The following is a 20,364-nucleotide window of genomic DNA, read 5'->3' on the forward strand; positions in this document are numbered from 1 at the left end:
CTCATTCCGATTACCTGCTCCACCCTGGCTCATTCCGATTACCTGCTCCACCCTGGCTCATTCCGATTACCTGCTCCACCCTGGCTCATTCCAATTACCTGCTCCACCCTGACTCATTCTGATTACCTGCTCATTTTCCACTCTGACTCATTCCGATTTCCTACTCTGCCATAACCATTTTCCCCACCAAACCACTCACCCTGTCACTCTCTTTAAATTAGCCAATTGGAATTAGTTTAGCCTGTGCAGTGTAACCCTAGCCAATAGAGGAACGACACAGTAGCAGGGGCCACATGCATCAGGAATAAGACCCCCTTTTCCTCCCTTGTCCAGGTGTGCGCTCACGATTGCTCCATCTGTGAGGGTGCACCCTTCTATAGAAGCAAACTGCCCTGCTGAGAAGAAAAAAAGAAAATTTTGTATTCAAGTGCTATTTCTTTTGTGGCACTGAAACTTTATTTATAACACATCTTTTTCATATTCCAACTACTTCAAGTGGATTAGTATAAGCCGTTTCAAGATCTAGAACCAATTTTCAACACTTTCACTGGATATCTTTCCCAAAACGATAGCCATGCTTGTGGCTGCATTATCAACTATCTCATCACATACTGCTGAAGCTGAAGCAATCAAAATGTCTTGTAATATTTCAATATTTAAATGTAATGTGTCTGTTTCTACATAAAAGCCTACAAACAACACTATTCCTCCCTGCTTCCTTCACTCACCAACACACATCTTGAAACCTGTATGACTTCTTAACTGCCCCAATGACTCAAATAGGTCCCCATCTCATAAATCTTTCCCCAAGTAATTTACCTATTAGATTTTATTTAATTTTCACCACCCCATATTATTTTCTCAAATTAAAAAAAAATGAAGAAACTGAAGCTTAAAGAGGTTACAAGTGTGTATGCAGCCACAGTCTTGGTCTAGGATTAAAATTAGGTCTATCTCCTCCAATGCCCCTAATTCTTAACTCTCTCATACCACATCCTTAACTAAGCAATTCTTGCGTGATGTTTCTGATTCAAAGCCCGGTGCTGCCACATATTAACAGTGTAATCTTAAGGAACCTCAGATGCTATGTTAATAAAACAGGGGAAAAGTACTTACCTTGAAAATGTGTAAGGAGTAAATGAGAAAACACGAAAAACACATAGCACAGTGCCTAGCACTTAACACAGGAAACACTCAAGAAATATTATTATTATATTCATCCAAAACACAAGTCAGTAATTTTTTCCTATAAGGGTCAAACAGTCAATATTTTAGGTTTTGTAAGCCAGTCAGTCTCCATTACACCAAAACCAGGGAGCAAGCTGGATTTGGCCCATGGGACATAGTTTGCCAACTCCTACTCTACCGCAGCGTTCTTCAACCACAGCAGTACTGACGTTTGGGGCTGGGTAATTCTTTGTTGTGAGGCTGTCATGGGAATTGCAGGATGTTTAGCAGCATCCTTGGTCTCCACCCACTAGATGCCAGTAGCATCTCTCAAGTCGTGACAACTAAAAAATCTTCTGGGGGGCAAAATCACCCCAAGTTGAGAAACACTGGCCCAGAGCAATTAAACATATAAAGATGTAGCTTGAATTTTCTAACAAATACCCTCACCAGGTAGAAAAATAATTTAACACACTATAAGTATTTATACTCACTTAGCTAAAATTCCCACACTTAGCAATAACTTTATAACTTCTGTGATACACACGGCTGTGGTTGAAAAGTAGAGTTCTTTGTCTGATGTCCTTGTGTATCTTAAAGCTATGGTATAGGCTGCAGCCGTCACGGTCATCACTGCCAAGCAGTATAACTTGAATAATAAAGTGACATTGTCTGGAAAATACGTGCAACAAAGACATTACTTAGTAGACAATATATGTATATATAAGTTAATAAACTAGTTACAGCCCAAAAATACTTTCCAATTCCAAGCACAAAATATTTTCTAAAACTCATGTTTAAAAATTTTTTCAAAATGCTTGCCAATTACATGAGCGCGCGCGCACACACACACACACACACACACACACACATACCCACTCACCCACCCCATAGCTGACTTTAAACATCAGCCAATTAGGTATAAGTTTTGTTCCTGGGGAGTGCCCCAATTGCAAGACTATGTAGCATACTGATTCTAGTTTAGGATGTTATAAATCACATTATATATATATTGGTGGTGGTGGTGGGTGTTTTTTTTGAGACAGGATCTCACTCTGTCCCCCAGGCTGGAGTACAGTGGCACGATCTCAGGTCACTGCAACCGCTGCTGCCCAGGTTCAAGCGATTCTCGTGCCTCAGCCTCCCGGGACTACAGGCGTGGACTACCACGGCCAGGTAATTTTTTGCATTTTTAGTAGAGATGGGGTTTCACCATGTTGGCCAGGCTGGTCTTTAACTCCTGACCTCAGGTGATCCACCCGCCTCGGCCTCCTGAAGTGCTGGAATTACAGATGTGAACCGCCGCGCTGGACATATATTTTAGGACAGGGTCTCACTCTGTCACCCAGGCTGGAGTGCAGTGGCATGATCTTGGCGTGATTTCGGCTCACTGCAAACTCCACCTCCTGGATTCAAGCGATTCTCCTGCCTTAGCTTCCTGAGCAGCTGGAATTACAGGCATCTGCCAGTACACCTGGCTAATTTTTGTATTTTTAGTAGGGACGAGGTTTCACCATGTTGGCCAGGCTGGTCTCGAACTCCTGACCTCAGGTGATCCTCCCACCTCGGCCTCCTAAAGTGCTGAGATTACAGGCATTAGCCACCACGCCTGGCCCCAGCACATATTTTAAATATTTTTATGATTACAAACTTGTGGATACAAAGCATGAAACCAACTGCAGCAATGTATATTCTAGATTTAAAGGCAGCAGAAAGAAAATAATTGAGAAATGAGTGGGGCTTAATATAAAACTTTATCACAATAAGAACTTACATCGAGCCACTCATTTCACTGCATTATACAAAACAATAATTCAAAACACAGGAAAAGAATCTTAAGAACACAGCTCTATAAAACTAGAAATGCAGGAAACATACAAACACTCAAGAATTGCCTGCAAGTATATCTGAGCAGCAGCCATCTCAGGCACCAAAGCCCGTCCAGGACCTTTGGTAAAACCATAAGCACTGGGTACCAACTCTCCCTCATACTTCCTTATTCCCAGACCTGCTCAGAATCTGCCATCACCCAAGGATCAAACTATTTCTACTTTCCTTACCCAACTCCCACCTATTGTCCAACAGTCCCCTTAAGCTCCATTCAAATCTTTAGGCTCAAGGTTAAACAGGGACCAGCAAATTTTTCTGTAAAGGGCCAGAAACAAATATTTTAGGCTTTCCAGAGCCATACTTTGACAACCCCAGGTTAAGAACCAGAAGGACACCGGGTGACTCCAGGCTGCTACTTTAACTACATTATATGCTAAGTACGATTTTGTTCACTGTTTTGGGAGCCTAATTACAATTCAAAGACTGTTTTCATAGGAAAATAAAACAGGAGTTTCAAATACATTATCTTTAGATATGGTATGGTTGGAACTTCCAAGGAAACAGGTTCTTCAATATAAATATTTTCCCGAGTGAATTAAAGAATCTTTTCTGATTTGTCAGCAATTTTTAAAAATCATATCAGGTTTAAATAAAAGGTAAAACAGAAGAAATATTTTGCAACTGCTTAAACTTTCTTTCCAAAAGATCTGAGGAGCCAAAAATCAGTGTTTATAAAAAAGGAATTGAAGGAGATCACTATAATACTTCCTTTGTTCTAAAACTTTGCTACACAAGGGAAAAAATATGACTTCAAAAATAAACAGCAATAACCTTTCATCAGTAGAAGAGAAGGCATTTCCCATCTTCTAGATAAGGGGTGAACAAACTATACATGTCACTAGTTTACATGAGGCCTGTGAACTCACAATGGTTTTACATTTTTAAATACTTGATAAAAAATGTAGTAACATCTTGTGATACATGAAAATTGCATGAAATTCAAATTTTAGTGTCCATAAATAGGTTTATTAGAACATAGCCATACTCATTTGTTTCTAAGTTATCCGGACTACTTTTTTTTCCCCTACAACAGCAGACCTGAGTAGTTACCACAAGAGACTATCCAGCCCTTTAAGGAAAAGTTTGCCAACTCATGTCCTAGATTATCAACATTTTCATAAATAACAGAGATTAGGACTGATAAACTAAAAAGTACTTTATTTTAGGTATTGTATAGGTTCCTGATTCCAAAAACAACCTAGTGAATATTTAAACACTAAACCAAATTGATGGCCTACAAACATATTTTGACTTATAATATTGTCATTAACTTGAAAAAATTGCTTTTTGCATAGTGATTATATGGGAATATATATTATACTCTTGAAACTACTAGATCTAAGTGGAAGGGTAATCAAATAAGTTTAGGTATGTGCAAAACAGATTGGGCTTTGATATGGAATACCAGTTTTAAACGTATTTCAACTTTTAAATACTAAATGTTTTTAAGTACGATTTTCTCTGGCAGTTTAACATCAGACCAAACTATTTCTTGTTCACTCCATTCACAAATTCTCCAGTATAAAATTTCAGTTATTAGCAATTTCAGTTATTTCAGGGTAATATCAAAAGTCCATATGTAATCACTTCAAATTGGGCAAATCATTCAAACCGCACCCAATGCCAGTAACTATAAACCTAGCCGACAACTCAACTTGCAGTCACATCTTAACCCTGCATTGTTGTCTGCTTCTCACGAAGTTCTGTTTATTCCCACACAGTATTTGTGTGGAAATGTCCCCCAAAAGAAACTTACAGTTTCAAATTTTTTTTCAGTTACGTTTTACTATAGTTTATGGGGACATTACTTGTAATACCTAAGAACTTAGAAATTCAGGAAGTCCCAGACAAATCTTTTGTGGATATTCGGAAGCTATGGAAACTGTAATTTTGTTAGGATTACAATCAAGGCTCAACAAATATGTATTGGCAATAAGCCTAAACCTTTACATTGCTGCAGCTATTTCAAGTAATGATTTGACTTCTGTAATTTGTAAGTTTTCGTTCGGATCAATTTTGCTATCCCCATTCCATTTCAGTTATCAAAACAATTCTATTTCTTTTTCCTTTATTTCCTGTGTTGCTACACAAACGGCTTTTAAGATTGAACTTATTTGAAATGAAACAGAAAGAAGACATAAGAGAAGCATATGCAACTAAAGACAATGCCCCTGGGCAGGGCCTGATGATAAACATGGACCCCGGAACAGGGAAAATAACTTGACACCCACGTAAGAAGATATTAGGTATTCGTTCAATATTTATTCAAGGGTGAAGCCAAGTGTTCTATGGAGGAAGGGTGCAGCAAGAATCCGAGTGTTGTCCAACTTCTCCTAGTTAATGCCCCACAGTCAAAAAATCCACCTCTGGTCCCAACTTACACTGCTCAGCAAAAGTGGTGCGGAGTCAATTAGACTCGCCCTCCTTAAATGGCAATTAGTAAACAAATACGCCTTCACCCGAAAGTGCCATCCCTTGGGAGGAGGGAGGTGGATCTCATCTTCCACCACAAATATCAAGAGTGTTCCTTCTAACTGCATACAGCATTCTCTGTAATTACATACAGCACACAGGTGGGAACTGTTAACGATTGTTATCTTCCTTTCGTTACGATTTCAGTGCTGTTTTGACGTCCCAATGATGTCTTTACTGGTTGTTGCATGGCCCAGCCGCCGCGTGGGGTCTGCGCCCGGAGCCTGCCTTTAAGTCTCTGAGCATCCGCATGGCAGGAGGCGCAGAGGACACCGAAGTCGCGGGGCCAGGGCCAAGAACTGTCCTGCCTCGCTGGGTGATGCAGTCCAGCCCCGGACCCACGCCCTGGCCCCTCTCCGGGTCTGCCGCAGCCCAGGCCTGTCAGAATTCGATTCCCACCCACTCCCAGCTAGTGGAGGTCAGTGCGGTCTCGGAATGCCGACCTGCCAAACGCGGAGTCAGCCCCGGAGACTGCGGCCGCAGGGGGAGGCCGGCTGCCCGGACTACCGGGAGCGGCTCCACGCAAACTCCTGACGCCTCAGCCCGGCCCCAGAGGCCGTGGGCAACCAGGGTGCTCCGCTGCCCGACAGCCGCGGACCAGCGCAGATGCTAGCCCGCCGCCGCCCCCCTCAGACTCCCCACTCCCAGCAGCCCCAGTTCTCACCTCTCGGGGCAGCCATGGTTCCCCGATAGCCCCGCGCGGAACTGACGCCCGCCCCCTCCGTGCCCTGGCGCAGGACACCAGGGACCGCCCCTTGTGGTCATAGAGACGAAGCCGCTTGGCCTAGAGCGCCTCGCCGGCCTCCCGGTCCGCCACGCTCTAAAACTGGTTTCAGGAATCTGAGCTACACCCCAAAATGGGGAGAACGCGGATCGAAGGAGGCCTTCCCGGCCGCGTCCTAGGTGACAGGTGTGTGAAATTCGGTTGGGGAGGTGGTTCTGTAAACTGCGGCTCCCCGCCGGCTGAGTGAAGGGAGCGCTGCCTTCTGGGAATCGTAGTCCTCACAAAGGTGTGAGTAGGCGGCCGATAAGGATTTGGGTTTAGCCTTAGGGATTCACTCCTGTCAAAGCTGTTAGAGAAGCTCCCAGAACTCGTTAAGTAAAAAAAACTACTTGCAGCAACATTTGTAACTTCCACCTAGCTCATTATCTTCCACTGTTACCATGTGTTCTAGATAAGTTATAATTTATGCTACATATTGTTCAGAAGTCTTGTGCCTGTTCCATATCGTCAGCATTGTCATTGGTTATATTTACCCAGCCAGACATTCTAACGAATGATCTTCGGACAACAAAAGGGCCTTTTAAAAAAAATTATATGTATCGGCCGGGCGCGGTGGCTCACACCTGTAATCCCAGCACTTTGGGAAGTCGAGGCAGATGAATCACCTAAGGTCAGGAGTTCGAGACCAGCCAGGCCAATATGGCGAAACCCCGTCTTTACTAAAAATACAAAAAATTAGCCGGGCGTGGTGGCTCGCACCTGTAATCCCAGCTACTCAGGAGGCCGAAGCGGGAGAATCACTTGAACTCGGGAGATTACAGTGAGCAGAGATCGTGCCCCTGCACTCCAGCCTGGGCGACACAGCGAGACTTCATCTCAAAAAAAAAAAAAAAAAAAATAGATGTATCAACAGGCATTTTAACCACTATAATCTCCACTTTCACTAGGAGATGTTAATTATCATAATTGATATTAGAAATAATTCATTGGTGAAATAAATGATGTTCAAGATATGTGTATTGGTTTAAAATACTATGAAAATACCTCAGCACTTACAGGAATAGGGATGCAAGATTCTGAGCTGCCCAGCAGCCCACACCTTCTGCAGCATGTTCTGTCTCCAAAATTGTCCTTTTAGAGGGTTGAGTGGTGAATGTTATATACCATTGTCTTGTTAAATATACATACAGATATATCTGGTCTGTTAACATTCTTGGAACATTTTGCATGCCTTATTAGCATCATATTAATATTGGGAGGGGCTCCAAGGAGACCAGCGTTGACTTTGTAGGGGCAGACATTTGATGAATCTCATTTTGGAATAGTGTTGGACTCTTCCTCTACCTGGTAATGAGTGTGCTCACTGGTACTAATCTTCCCTTACTGTAATTGGTATAGTTTCCACTTGTAGAATTATTCAGTTCTCTCCTGTGTATGTACTTATGCATACATTTAAACAGAAAAGTCATATATGTACTCGAAATTAATTTTAAAAATTAAAAATATTCTATCATACAGTCCTTCCTTTGTTTTACAGCTACTGCTTTGTATGGTTTCTCTCTTCCCAGTTTGGACTATCATTATAGTGTCAACTTACCTCAATTAAGTGTAATTTCTAAATGCTCAATTGTTCCAAAAGGCCCTTGTAAGCCTGCCTCTGTTTTTAAGCCTGCACCAACTGTGTTTACTATTTTTTTTTTCTTTTTGTCTTCTTGTAGAGATTGTGGGTGGGGGCATCTCACTTTGTTGCCCAGGCTGGTTCTCAAACTCCCCACCTAAAACAATCCTCCCACCTCAGCCCCCCAAAGTTCTGGGATTACAGGTGTGAACCACCACACCTGGCCTGCACTAGCTTTTTGAAGCATGTTTAAATTTCTGGCAACAACAAGAGGTTTTGTTGTTTCCTGTCCTAGGTGGTAGAATCAACTAGGAACTATCATTCCTTCTGGTGAGGAAGAGCATTTTACAGACACACACACACACACACACACACACACACAGATCCCAATTAAGGTGGTGGGTCAAACACTGCTGAGCCATTTTTGTGACATTTCTGGTTCACATAACATCATGCTGTTGAATCCTACTTTTCTTATACATTTTCATTGCCTCAAAAGACTATTATACTTCATTGGCATCAACCTTAACTAGATTGTGATGCCTCTTTGTCCTAACCCAGTTAGCCCAAGACCAACAGGGACAAACCTGTCAAACTATAGTCTGCCAAAGTTGAGCTTACTGATGCCTTCTGATATAATGTGGACATTTGTCCCTGCCCAGATCTATGTTGAATTGTAATCCCCAGTGTTGGAAGTGGGGCCTGGTGAGAGTTCTGATCATGGGGGCAGACCCTCGTGAATGGCATTGGCCATCCCCTTGGTGATAAATGAGCTCTTGCTCTGAGTTCACAGGAGATCTGGTGTTTTAAAAGTCTCTCTCATTTCTTTCTCTCCTACTCCGGCCATGTGATGTGCCTGCTCCCACTTCGCCTTCTGCCATGAGTAAAAGCTACCTGAGGCCTGCCCAGAAGCATATGCCAGCACTGTGTTTCCTGTACAGCCTGCAGAATCATGAGCCAGTTAAACCTATTTTCTTACACATCACTCAGGCTCAGGTATTTCTTTATAGCACTGCAAGAACCAGCTAATACACATTCCAATGAGGAAAACTGAACACCACAGGTATCTCAGGAAACAAAGAAAAAGATAAATTTATAGAATTTAAGGGAAGGATGGGATTAGGTGAAATTTAAAGGAAGCAGTGTTTGATAAACTCAAAGCAGGACTATATGTATCCAATAGGGACTGTAGAACAGTCTCAGGATCCTGTTTCTTGAAAACTACAAAGTTACCATAGATGTGGAATGTTGTATTCAGGAGCCCCTTAATTGAGGCTGCTTCTTTGTATCAAAATGATGTAGATCCCCCCAAGCAAGAGTAAGGTGTTACATTCTTACTGATGTAATTTCAAGCAGCACCTTTTCCTAGAGTATATGATTTTAGAGAACAAAGTTTTTCAGTGAATTAGAAAGCAAACACTGAAAGAAGGGCCTTGCTATTATACTTTATAGTGTCAGCATATCCTTAGGGGAAATATAATTTCCCATTAACTTTGCAGCTGGTTTTACCTGGGTTTGTTATCCCAGCTCAATTAATGACCAAGCAGCTATTTAGGCTTACTCTGAGCTAATTTTTACTTTCTCACTCTGAATTATCCTCAGTCTTGGAGGAAAAAAATACTGATTTAATGTCTTTCTTGTGCCTAGTTTTCCTTACAACTCTGGTTATAGCAGAAAGCAGCAATCCTTAACATGTGAGATACAAGGCCCTGTGCCGGATAAGCTAACCTTACAGTACTTCAAGCAGCCATTGCTATTGCCACTTGAGTCCCTGATGATTTCTGATTGTCACTAGAAAACTACAGTATTTGCCTCAATCCCCTGCTCTCTTCTATTTCCTGCTCATGTATCAGAGCTACCCTAGTCTCAGTGATGTGTATAAAAAGAAGCCCAGTACTGTATCCATTGGTAATAAAGTAAAAGTATGAACTTAATTGAACAAAAAGGCTGTGAGGAAGCAAATTCCAAAAGGCTTAAGGAAGTTATAATTGAATTCAAATATGGTGGCTATACATTAGATTATTAAACGTGGTAATGTTCAAAGAATAGTAAACAGTTAACCATAAAGAACATATAGACAAGATATAGATACCAAATTGTTTCCCTGACAATTTAAGCATATTATTTTCATTGTGCTATTAAGCATCCGAAACCTATTTGCTAACTTATTGTTATTTTTTTATTTATTTTTATTTTTTGAGACAGAGTGTTGCACTGTTGCCTGGGCTGGAGTGTAATGGCACAATCTTGGCTCACTGCAACCTCTGCCTCCAGGGTTCACACGGTTTTCCTGCCTCAGCTTACCGAGTAGCTGGAATTACAGGCGCACACCACTACACCCAGCTAATTTTTTGTATTTTTAGTAGGGACGGGGTTTCACTATGTTGGCCAGACTGGTCTCAAACTCCTGACCTCGTGATCCGCTGCCTCAGCCTCCCAAGTTATTGTTATTTTAAAGCAATTATTTCCTATGGTATAATATGACTAAAAAGAAGCCAATAATTGTCACATTTTATAATTGATAAAAGGATACAGGGAGATAATGTAAAATTCAATGTCTGGACTGGGAATTAAACATGAGTAATAATCATCTGTATCCAGACATTTCATATTTGAGCTTAACTCTTCCTTGCCTCTCTTTTCTTTTTTCATTACCGTAATCTCTCTTTCTTTTTCCTGCCAGTCACTGATGGTTTGTACCTATTTTTACCATTTTATGCTTGCTTTGCTTCAGTGGTATTTCCACTCAAGCCAACTCTATGAAAAGAGAGTTTGGCAATTGCCTACTCCACTGATGACTCTAATCCATCATCCTCTTTTGTTATTCACCATTTTTTGAAAGTCATAATGTGTCAAGTGTTATTCTAGGATTAACTGAGGGCTAGAAAACAAAAAGTAAAGAAAAATGGGCAAGGGGATACAATAGACCTGAAACATTGGAGAATCTCTATTCTCTTAGCTAATAGTGACAAGGCACTTACCAGGTAAGTGCTTTGTATGTGTTAACTTCTTTAATCCTTATAACAACCCAATCAATGAGTTTGGAACTATTATTATCTCATTTTTATGACACAGAAACTGCAGCAGAGAGGTGTTAAGTAGTACAGCTAGTAAGTAGAAGAGCTAGACTTTTCTTCCATGATCACAGAGCTTACTTTACATCTTTTTTCTACTCTTCTGACTGCTACTCTGTCTTATTTTGTCTTCTCTTTCTTCCTCCTCATTTAACCCCCATTGTCATGGGGATGACCTCCCAAACTATCTTTGTGCAGCCCAAATTCCTATTACCTCTGCTTTACTATCCTTGTCATCCCTTAAACTCAAATTTTCTAGTGCTGAACATGTTATCTTTTTTGATAACCAGCTCCGGTTCTCAGTTATCCTTTATCTCCTAGGGCAGAAAGCCTGAGGTCATACTTTGAATTTTTCTTCCTTTTCCTGAGATATTATATCCTGGTCTGCTTAATTTAATCTAGCATTTGTCCCTCCACATCCCCCATCATGCATTCCCCAATTCTTGCAGGAGCTTCCTAGCCGTCTCTCCAAAGCGAGTATCCCTCTTCCACAATCGATATTCTACTCAAGAATCTGCCATGATTTTCTAATGTTCTACCACAGTAAGGCAAAATGTTTCTCTGCTTGGCTTACAAAGTCCTGTAGAAAGTACACCATCCAACTCTGTTTATTCAACTTTATTTGCCAGCACTTCCTCAAAAATAATCTCCCCTTCCCTCTTTACCATTTTTCTCCCTCTTCTTTTGCAATAACTACTTTACTGCTGAACTCTATTAGCTCCCACCTTGACTATTCAAATAATCACTCAACCAATACCCTGCTTCCAGTTTGCCCTTTCATTCCTTCTTTTTTTAATTCATTCATTTATCCAACAAGGTACAAATGCCGGGGGATATAAAGATGACTAACACATAATTCAAATCTCAAGAAATTCAAATCTAACAGGAAGAATACAGATGCACTACTATCTATACATCAATTTATTTTAAGCGCTATAATAGAAGTAATAATAAAATCCAATGAAAAAGAAGGAAGCAATTAACTTGCTCAAAAGAAATGGGGAAAACTTTCATGGAAAAGATAAAGTCTGATCACACTCTTTGAGGACTGTACCTGTGGACTACATTCCAGGGCACAGAGTGAAAAGCACAAGTTAAGAGTTGGGGGTATAAAAGACCATGACCTATTTGGGCTGGGCTCACGCCTGTAATCCCAACACTTTGGGAGGCCAAGGTGGGCTGATCACTTGAGGTCAGGAGTTCGAGACCAGCCTGGCCAACATGGCAAAACCCTGTCTCTACTAAAAATACAAAAATAAGATGGGCGTGGTGGCACATGCCTGTAGTCCCAGCTACTCAGGAGGCTGGGGCATGAGAATCACTTGAACCTGGGACAGTGAACCAAGATCACGCCACTGCACTCCAGCCTAGGCAACAGAGCAAGACTCTATTTCAAAAGATAAATTAATTAAATTTTTAAAAAAGACCATGACCTATTTGAAGAGTTTTGGTTCAATCTGGCTAATGTGTGTAGTGTGTGGAGAGAGTATGGGAGGGGTAGGAGAGGAAACTGGAGGATAAATGGAGATCGTATTTTGAAAAGTTTTACATAATACATGAAGGATGTTTTAGTTCATTCCCTAGGAAGTGGACAAGAGTCTTGGTAACTTTTAAGCAACTGAGGCAAAGGCTGGGGGGAGGAGGAGGCCAGATGACACAATCACATTTATGCATGAGAAAACATCCTGATGAACCATATAAAAAATGGAGGCAGCAGTGACCCAGGCAATAAGACAAAGTCCTGTAGGGGAGGTGAGAATAGGAAGACATGAATCTCAATGACAATTCAGGTCAAATGAACAGAGCTTGAAGGCTAGTAAAAACAGGAAGTTTTTAACTTATGCTACTGAGTAAGGCATTGGTGCCTTTGAAAATAGAAAAAAATAAAGAGAAAGAAACATGTTTGGCACAGAAAGTTTGATTTTTGATCTGTGACCTGCTGAAATGGGGGTGACCATCAGACATTAAATTCAGCATATGGTTGGGAATCTTCAGAAGGATGGGGCTTGAATAGATGGTGGAGGTCCAGGGAGAGGATGAGTTTTCCATTGGATGTAGCTCCCTTTATTCTGTTGTACTTACCAGGTGACTGTCTGATATTAAGACTGGCTTTTCAAATTGGATTTGGTATTTTTATTCACTTGGCCATTCTACTTCCAAGCCTTAACTTGATAAGCCCAAATTGCAGGTTACAGCCATTCTTTTCTGTGTTTAGGAATCTTGCAGAATCAAATAACAGTTAATTGAACAGATAAAATGACATTCCTGAATTTGTAAATTTTAGTATCACCCCACTCCTCCAGGCCCTGCCTTAACAGCCAGCCAGTCTATCTTAAACATCATTTGTAAACTACAGGTATGAAAATCACAAAAACTTAGAAGTAGGTTTGTTTGAAGTTTACATGCAGAAAATGGATTTCAAAGCATATTCATAGTATAAATCACATTCAAACAGCCAGGCGCAGTGGCTCATCCCCATAATCCCAGCACTTTGAGAGGCCAAGGTGGGCAGATCACTCGAGGTCAGGAGTTCCAGACAAGCCTGGCCAACATGGTGAAACCCTATCTCTACTGAAAATACAAAAATTGGTCAGGCGTGGTGGTGCACACCCGTAATGCCAGCTACTCGGGAGGCTGAGGCAGGAGAATCGCTTGAACCCAGGAGGCAGAGAGTACCATGAGCTGAGATCATGCCACCGCACTCCAGCCTGGGCAACAGAGCAAGACTCCATCTCAAAGACAAACAAAAACATTTAAGCTACACAGAAAGCAAATTATACAAATGCTTTAGTAAAAAGTCACCTGAGCAGAAAAAATATGCCAAATGCCCTCCTAGCTACTAAAGCAAGTCAAACAGCCCCTCCTAGAAGCTTTATTATCCATGAATTGGTACAGTTCTAAAATACAGCTATCAGTAATTCATGGGAGCTTTAAACACAACTGCCTATGCAGTCAGGCAAATAAGGCAAAGCAGTGATGTGGGAGGCCCATAAGGCAGCAGGAACTAGATTAGACAGTGGAGGACTGAAAGTACCTGCCTTGTGAATGGGCAAAGCTACTACTTGCAGGAATGCTGGCCAAGCATTAGCAGATATTCTGATTTCTTCTTTTTTTGAAAGGCCAGAAATACAGATTTTATGTCAAATTTCTAGATTTTGAAAAACATCCCGTGAGGTGGGCATGGTGGCTCATGCCTATAATCCCAGCAGGTCGGGAGGCCGAGGTGAAAGGATCGCTTGAGCCCAGGAGTTCGAGACCCGCCAGGGCAATATGGTAAAACTCTGTCTCAACAGAAAATTGTTTTAAAAATTAGTCAGGTGTGGTAACGCATGCCTGTGGTCCCAGCTACTCAGGAGGCTGAGGTAGGACTGCTTTAGCCCAGGAAGTTGAGGCTGTGGTGAGCTGTGATTATACCACTGCATTCCAGCCTAGGTGACAGAGCAAGGCCCTGTCTCAAAAAAAAAAAAAAAAAAAGAAAGAAAGAAACAAAGAGAAAAAAACATCACGTGGACTTTTGCTCCAGTTGTTCCAAATTAGTAAGGTTTTGTTACGTATCAGTTTAATCTATGGTAACATTTAATAACTAATACAGCTTAGAATATTGATTAGGTTTTAAGTTTGTAATGTTTAACACTAAATATGGTTTAGAAATAGACTTCTATTCCAGTAATAATCTTATAATATATTTCTTTTTTTTTTTTTTTTGAGACGGAGTCTCACTCAGTCGCCCAGGCTGGAGTGCAGTGGCGCCATCTCGGCTCATTGCAAGCTCCGCCTCCCGGGTTCACGCCATTCTCCGGCCTCAGCCTCCCAAGTAGCTGGGACTACAAGCGCTCACCGCCACGCCCGGCTAATTTTTTTTTTTTTTTTTTTTTGCATTTTTAGTAGAGATGGGGTTTCACCGTGTTAGCCAGGATGGTCTCAATCTCCTGACCTCGTGATCTGCCTGTCTCGGCCTCCCAAAGTGCTGGGATTACAGGCTTGAGCCACCGCGCCCGGCCTATAATATATTTCTATCTAAATGTTATAATTTCAATCTCAATGCTGACAAACTATTTCTAACAAATAAAAGATAAATGGACAGTTTTATTTTATTTTTCAACTTCAACAGAATGAAAACTGTGTTACAGAAAACAGTTTGGTAAAATGAGGGAACCCAATAAAGTCATACAACCAATGAATGTGCCACCCCACAAAATTAATTTTTATAGATGTTAATATACCTTTAAGTACTTGCTAGTGTTCATAATTGAGTAGCATCTACTTTAAAACGTTGTCTCTAATTAGGTTTCATCCACAGCTCTAGTTAAGTTCACCTTGACCTCATCGGTGATTTCACTCTTTCCTCCACGAAGACCAGCCAGGTAAATCTGAGGCCTGGGCACCCCAGTGCTGTCTTCCCTCATGGACTGGGTGCTAGTGTCCTTTGGAGGGTACACCTGGGAACAATTTTCTCTTCTCAAGTGACTGAGATCAGTTTGTACTGAGTGAGTAACTTTCTGGCGCAAATTAGCCTAAAGAGAACGAGAATACAGGAATTAACATTTCTCTAAAGAACAAATAACCTAAAATATTATCAGATACCAGTTAATATCTGCCTATTTTTGTCTTCAATCCACAAGAAATTAATTCCATAACATAGCATTTTTTCTATAAAACACTGGAAAATCTAGAACATAACAGAAAATTAAATATCCCTTACCAAGAAGTAGAAAAATATGTAAAATGTTGAAAATTGACCTCAAAAAACATACAGATTCAAAATTACAGTGAACTCAACCAGTTATTAATATAATCTAATTCCTTCATTATTATACTTTGAGATTCTTATAACTTGGATTTTTCCACTATATTTTTTTTGACAAAAATTTAAGATTTATATACAGTATTATCTTTTTAAAATGGGCTTCACCCTAGATTTTTAACCTAAAAGGGTCTGATGCTTTCCATTTGCATTTTACAGTATTCTACATTTTGCTTACTCCCTTTATAGATTACTAGTAAACGTGAGGTTAAACAGATTACTCAGGCTGGGAAGCAAGGAGGCGCTTATAAAAAGAAGAATAAGGTTGCTGCGGTTATAGTAAAGGCCAAGAAAAACCTTAGAAGGCATTATAGCATGTGAGTGAAGAAGGAGACACTTGGGATTAGAGGAAACATTTTCAGAGTTTGAGATACTGCAGGTGACTGAGAACCGAAACTACTCCCCAACACCCAGGTTATTGTCCACATTAATAAGACTTTACTATTCCACTGTCTGCATTAGCATAATTTTACCATTCCAAGAGACTCTCGCCTAAGCAAATAACTTGATTGCTCATTTCAGCACTACCTCAAAGATGTGTCAACTCTTCAGTAGTAAGCATCAGCACACAGTTTCAGTCCTAAGAGTCTGCATCCCTTGCCTCAAAAAATCTTCTTGCTATTCCCACCAATGCTGGACTGCTTTTTCATGATCCTTACTCAATCCGATTCAAACCTCCATCCTACCCCCAGTCCACCTCAGTCATTGGAAGACCTGCCTTAGCAAACTTCAAATTCTCAATAAATTCTGACTTTGCAGTTCCTCTTCTGAGACACTGCTAAAGCACTGTTGAGGTGGTGTTTTCCCTTATGGCTGTAAGCAGTAAACTCAGCTTTGTCTTATCCACAGGTTGGGTAGGTGACACTTGGGGAGCTGACATTCAATATAATACAGTTCTAGGGAATAATAAGGCCCAAGGTGAGAGTCAGAATTAAGTGGAGATTGAGGAATGTGAAGAGAGGGCTCAGTCAGTGTGAAGTTCAGAGCCCTGAATACCCCATTCTCTTAACATTTCCAGTCCATACCTATGTTGCCACCTCTATCTCTCGTGTCCTATCCAGCCATCATTTCCCTCCTCCTCTTTGCCTATTTGTATCTCAAAAGCAACCTAAATTATCACCTATGTTAATTTAGTAGAATTTTCATTTCTGTTACACCACTTACAGGGAGGTACTGAAATATTTTTAATATAACAATATCACTTGCTAGACAATTAGTCCCTGAAGAACAAAGTAGTGGGATATATATGTTACCCAGTAAGTCTGATGAACTCAAGTGAGTTTAGTAGATAATAGAAAATAATATGGGGGTTGGGCATTTCATGAACTACAGAAGAGTAACTGATAGGAAGGAATACTAATGGAACAATGATCTGGAAGACATATAGGGAAACCGATCCTTCCTCATGCCAGGGAACTGAAAAGCTGCCACCAGAGTGAGTAGCAAAGGAAATAATGTGGTCAGTGGGAAGCCTGTGAGAGACTGAATATACAAATGGACAAACGCTAGACCATATATGACAATAGAACTCTTTAACTTGCAGCCTCTGTATCGACCAGTCGGGGAAGCCAGTCTCAACCTCTGTAGCTGTAGCAATTGACCCAGAATGTTGAAGACTTAGCCAGCTTCTCCATCTTTTGGCTCCTTCTCCCCCAACTCAGGACCAACCAGAGAAACCTAGATATGCTTACCAAACCAATCACATGAAATGCCCTGCTTCTAGTTAGCCTGCCTCCAGTTTTCTCATGTTAACAACCTACAATCAGAGAACACCTAAAGGCTTCCCCCTTTTCTGACTATAAAGCTTTCCCACTCCCCTGCATGCTTTGAGTCTACCAAACAACAAGTGACAGTATCTGACTCCCTTGCTATAGCAAGCTCTAAATAAATAGCCTCCCTTTGTTCTCATTTGGGTAGGCATTTTATTTCCACACCTGATTTCAGTTAAAGAGATGCATAAAATATACTAAAAAGGGGCTACAGACATAAAATATTTAATTTTTTCCATACTATAAATATTTGTTGTTTAAAATGACAAGGTACTATAAAGAGGGGTTGGTGGGGGGAATTTCACTGAATTGGACAGGGATGAGAGTTTCAAAGACAGGCTTTAAGGGTAGGTATATTGTAATTAAGGTGACTGAGAATCAGAAGGATGAGAGTGCCCAGGGTCTGGAGATAATACGTTGTTCAGAGGAAAATATCTATGCTTTAATAGAAAAGGTCCAAAAAACAAACAAAAAAAAGAATAGTATACCTTAAGTGATTAAAGGAAGTTGGGAATGCTTTAAATACTAGCACCAAGTTTTAAAACTGATGATAGATAGATAGATAGATAGATAGATAGATAGATAGATAGATAGATAGATTACCATTGTTCTACATATGCTTAAAATTAGAAGACAATCTTATAATGTAAACCTAGCAAACTATAAATTATATTTTTGTTAGCCAAAGAACACTGTATAAAATTCATTATTTTATATAAATAATTTAATTTACCAACTCCTTGAGTAACAACAGATTAAAATTCCCCAACATATAATTTTAGAAAATATTGTTACAAACCAATTTTATAGCTTTTCTTCTTAATTCCCATTCATTCCACTCATATGATCTCACAATTGTTGGTGGCAGTATGTGTGTATCCGTCTGTGTGCTACTTTCACATTTTGTAATTGGTTTTATATAATGTTTGTCAGCATCTCTCATCTAAAGAAGTGGAGTTTTGTAATTAGTGCTTGGAAAAAATAAATATTATTTACTGATAACTAAAATATTTAGCTAAAACTGACAAAACACTTAAAAAACAAGAATTTTTGGACATGGAATATACTTGTAAATACCAACAAAGAAAATAAGCACATAATTAATGAGCTGAATATAATTGTTTTCCTGGGAATTACGGCTTCATGATCTTGTTTATGTAGGGGATGTTGATTTTTAACTTTCATTTTAGATTCAGGGGGGCACATGTGCAGGTTTGTTACAAGGGTATATCACACCATGCTGAGATTTGTGGTAGGATTGAACCCATCACCCAGGCAGTGAGCTCAGTACCCAATAGTTCATTTTTCAGCATATGCCCCCCTCCCACTCCTTCCACTGTTGCAGTCTCCAGTGTCTACTGGTCCCACCTTTATGTCCATGCATACCCAATTTTTAGCTCCCACTTATGAGAACATGCAGTGTTTGGTTTTCTGTAGGACGTGTATTTTGGAAGCAGAAAACATCCCTCATTCCCAAGTCAAATATCCCTCCCCACTTTGCACAACTGATAATATAAGTAAATACCTGTTGAAAATGGATAGAAATGGAAAATAGCTATTAAACATTAGGTAAAAATCACATCTATTTAAACTACCAAAACCTCTTTAAGACATATGTTGAACTCAAGCTATACATACATAGCAGGTTGTCAACCAAGGTTTTTGCTTTGTTTTTAGTTGAATATACTGATTTTCTTCTGGGGAATCCAATATTAAGAATTCACTAATTCCAGGCTAAACAAGATATAATAGTGCTGGACATGACATTGTTGACGTTGTTGGAGGGAGTGGTAGACGTTTAAGGAACTTAGGTCACAGTAAAAAGGAGGGAGAAGATATTCTTTCCAAACAACAGATAATCACTGAGTGTCTAACATTTGATATAATTTCTGACTATAAAATTATCTTATGATATAGTTAGGTAGATTTAAAAAATGTTAAAAAGATAGTTAACAGGGGGCGGAGCAAGATGGCCGAATAGGAACAGCTTCAGTCTCCATCTCCCAGCGCGAGCGACACAGAAGACCGGTGATTTCTGCATTTTCAACTGAGGTACTGGGGTCATCTCGCTCGGGAGTGCCGGACAATCAGTGCTGGTCAGCTGCTGCAGCCCGACCAGCGAGAGCTGAAGCAGGGCAGGCATCGCCTCACCTGGGAAGCGCGAGGGGGAAGGGAGTCCCTTTTCCTAGCCAGGGGAACTGAGACACACAACACCTGGAAAATCGGGTAACTCCCACCCCAATACTGCGCTGTAACGCCGGCACACCGGAGATTATATCCCACACCTGGCCGGAAGGGTCCCACGCCCACAGAGCCTCCCTCCTTGCTAACACAGCAGTCTGCGGCAATCTAACCACAAGGCAGCAGCGAGGCTGGGGGAGGGGCGCCCGCCATCGCTGAGGCTTAAGTAGGTAAATAAAGCCACTGGGAAGCTCGAACTGGGTGGAGCTCACAGCAGCTCAAGGAAACCTGCCTGTCTCTGTAGACTCCGCCTCTGGGGACAGGGCTCAGCTAAAGCAGCAGAGGCCTGTCCAGACCGGAACGACTCTGTCTGACAGCTTTGAAGAGAGCAGTGGATCTCCCAACACGGAGGTTGAGATCTGAGAAGGGGCAGTCTGCCTGCTCAAGTGGGTCACTGACCCCTGAGTAGCCTAACTGGGAGACATCCCCCACTAGGGGCAGTCTGACACCCCACACCTCACAGGGTGGAGTACACCCCTGAGAGGAAGCTTCCAAAGCAAGAATCAGACAGGTGCACTCGCTGTTCAGCAATATTCTATCTTCTGCAACCTCTGCTGCTGATACCCAGGCAAACAGGGTCTGGAGTGGACCTCAAGCAATCTCCA

General features: G+C 41.0%; 2 protein-coding genes across 3 annotated transcripts in view; both read right to left on the bottom strand.

The window, feature by feature from the left end:
• Nucleotides 1-6,309, bottom strand: part of SLC35A1 (solute carrier family 35 member A1) — a 33,901-nt gene extending 27,592 nt beyond the window's left edge. Inside the window, exons 1-2 of one of the 2 annotated variants that reach the window (XM_023205253.1) lie at nt 6,194-6,288; nt 1,662-1,839 (exon numbers count right to left, since the gene is read on the bottom strand). In XM_023205253.1, coding sequence (XP_023061021.1) covers nt 1,662-1,839; nt 6,194-6,209 — 194 coding nt within the window. In that variant the 5' untranslated portion in view covers nt 6,210-6,288. Of the gene's footprint in view, nt 1-1,661; nt 1,840-6,193 lie in introns of both variants that reach the window. The other variant, XM_023205255.1, reaches the window with a different exon arrangement.
• An 8,702-nt stretch (nt 6,310-15,011) lies between these two features.
• CFAP206 (cilia and flagella associated protein 206) overlaps nt 15,012-20,364 on the bottom strand; it is a 56,349-nt gene continuing 50,996 nt past the window's right edge. The window contains exons 12-13 of the mRNA XM_023205250.1: nt 18,318-18,461; nt 15,012-15,459 (exon numbers count right to left, since the gene is read on the bottom strand). Coding sequence (XP_023061018.1) covers nt 15,229-15,459; nt 18,318-18,461 — 375 coding nt within the window. The 3' untranslated portion in view covers nt 15,012-15,228. The remainder of the gene's footprint in view (nt 15,460-18,317; nt 18,462-20,364) is intronic.

Source organism: Piliocolobus tephrosceles, chromosome 5, assembly GCF_002776525.5.
Source record: "Piliocolobus tephrosceles isolate RC106 chromosome 5, ASM277652v3, whole genome shotgun sequence".
Classification (NCBI taxonomy): domain Eukaryota; kingdom Metazoa; phylum Chordata; class Mammalia; order Primates; family Cercopithecidae; genus Piliocolobus; species Piliocolobus tephrosceles.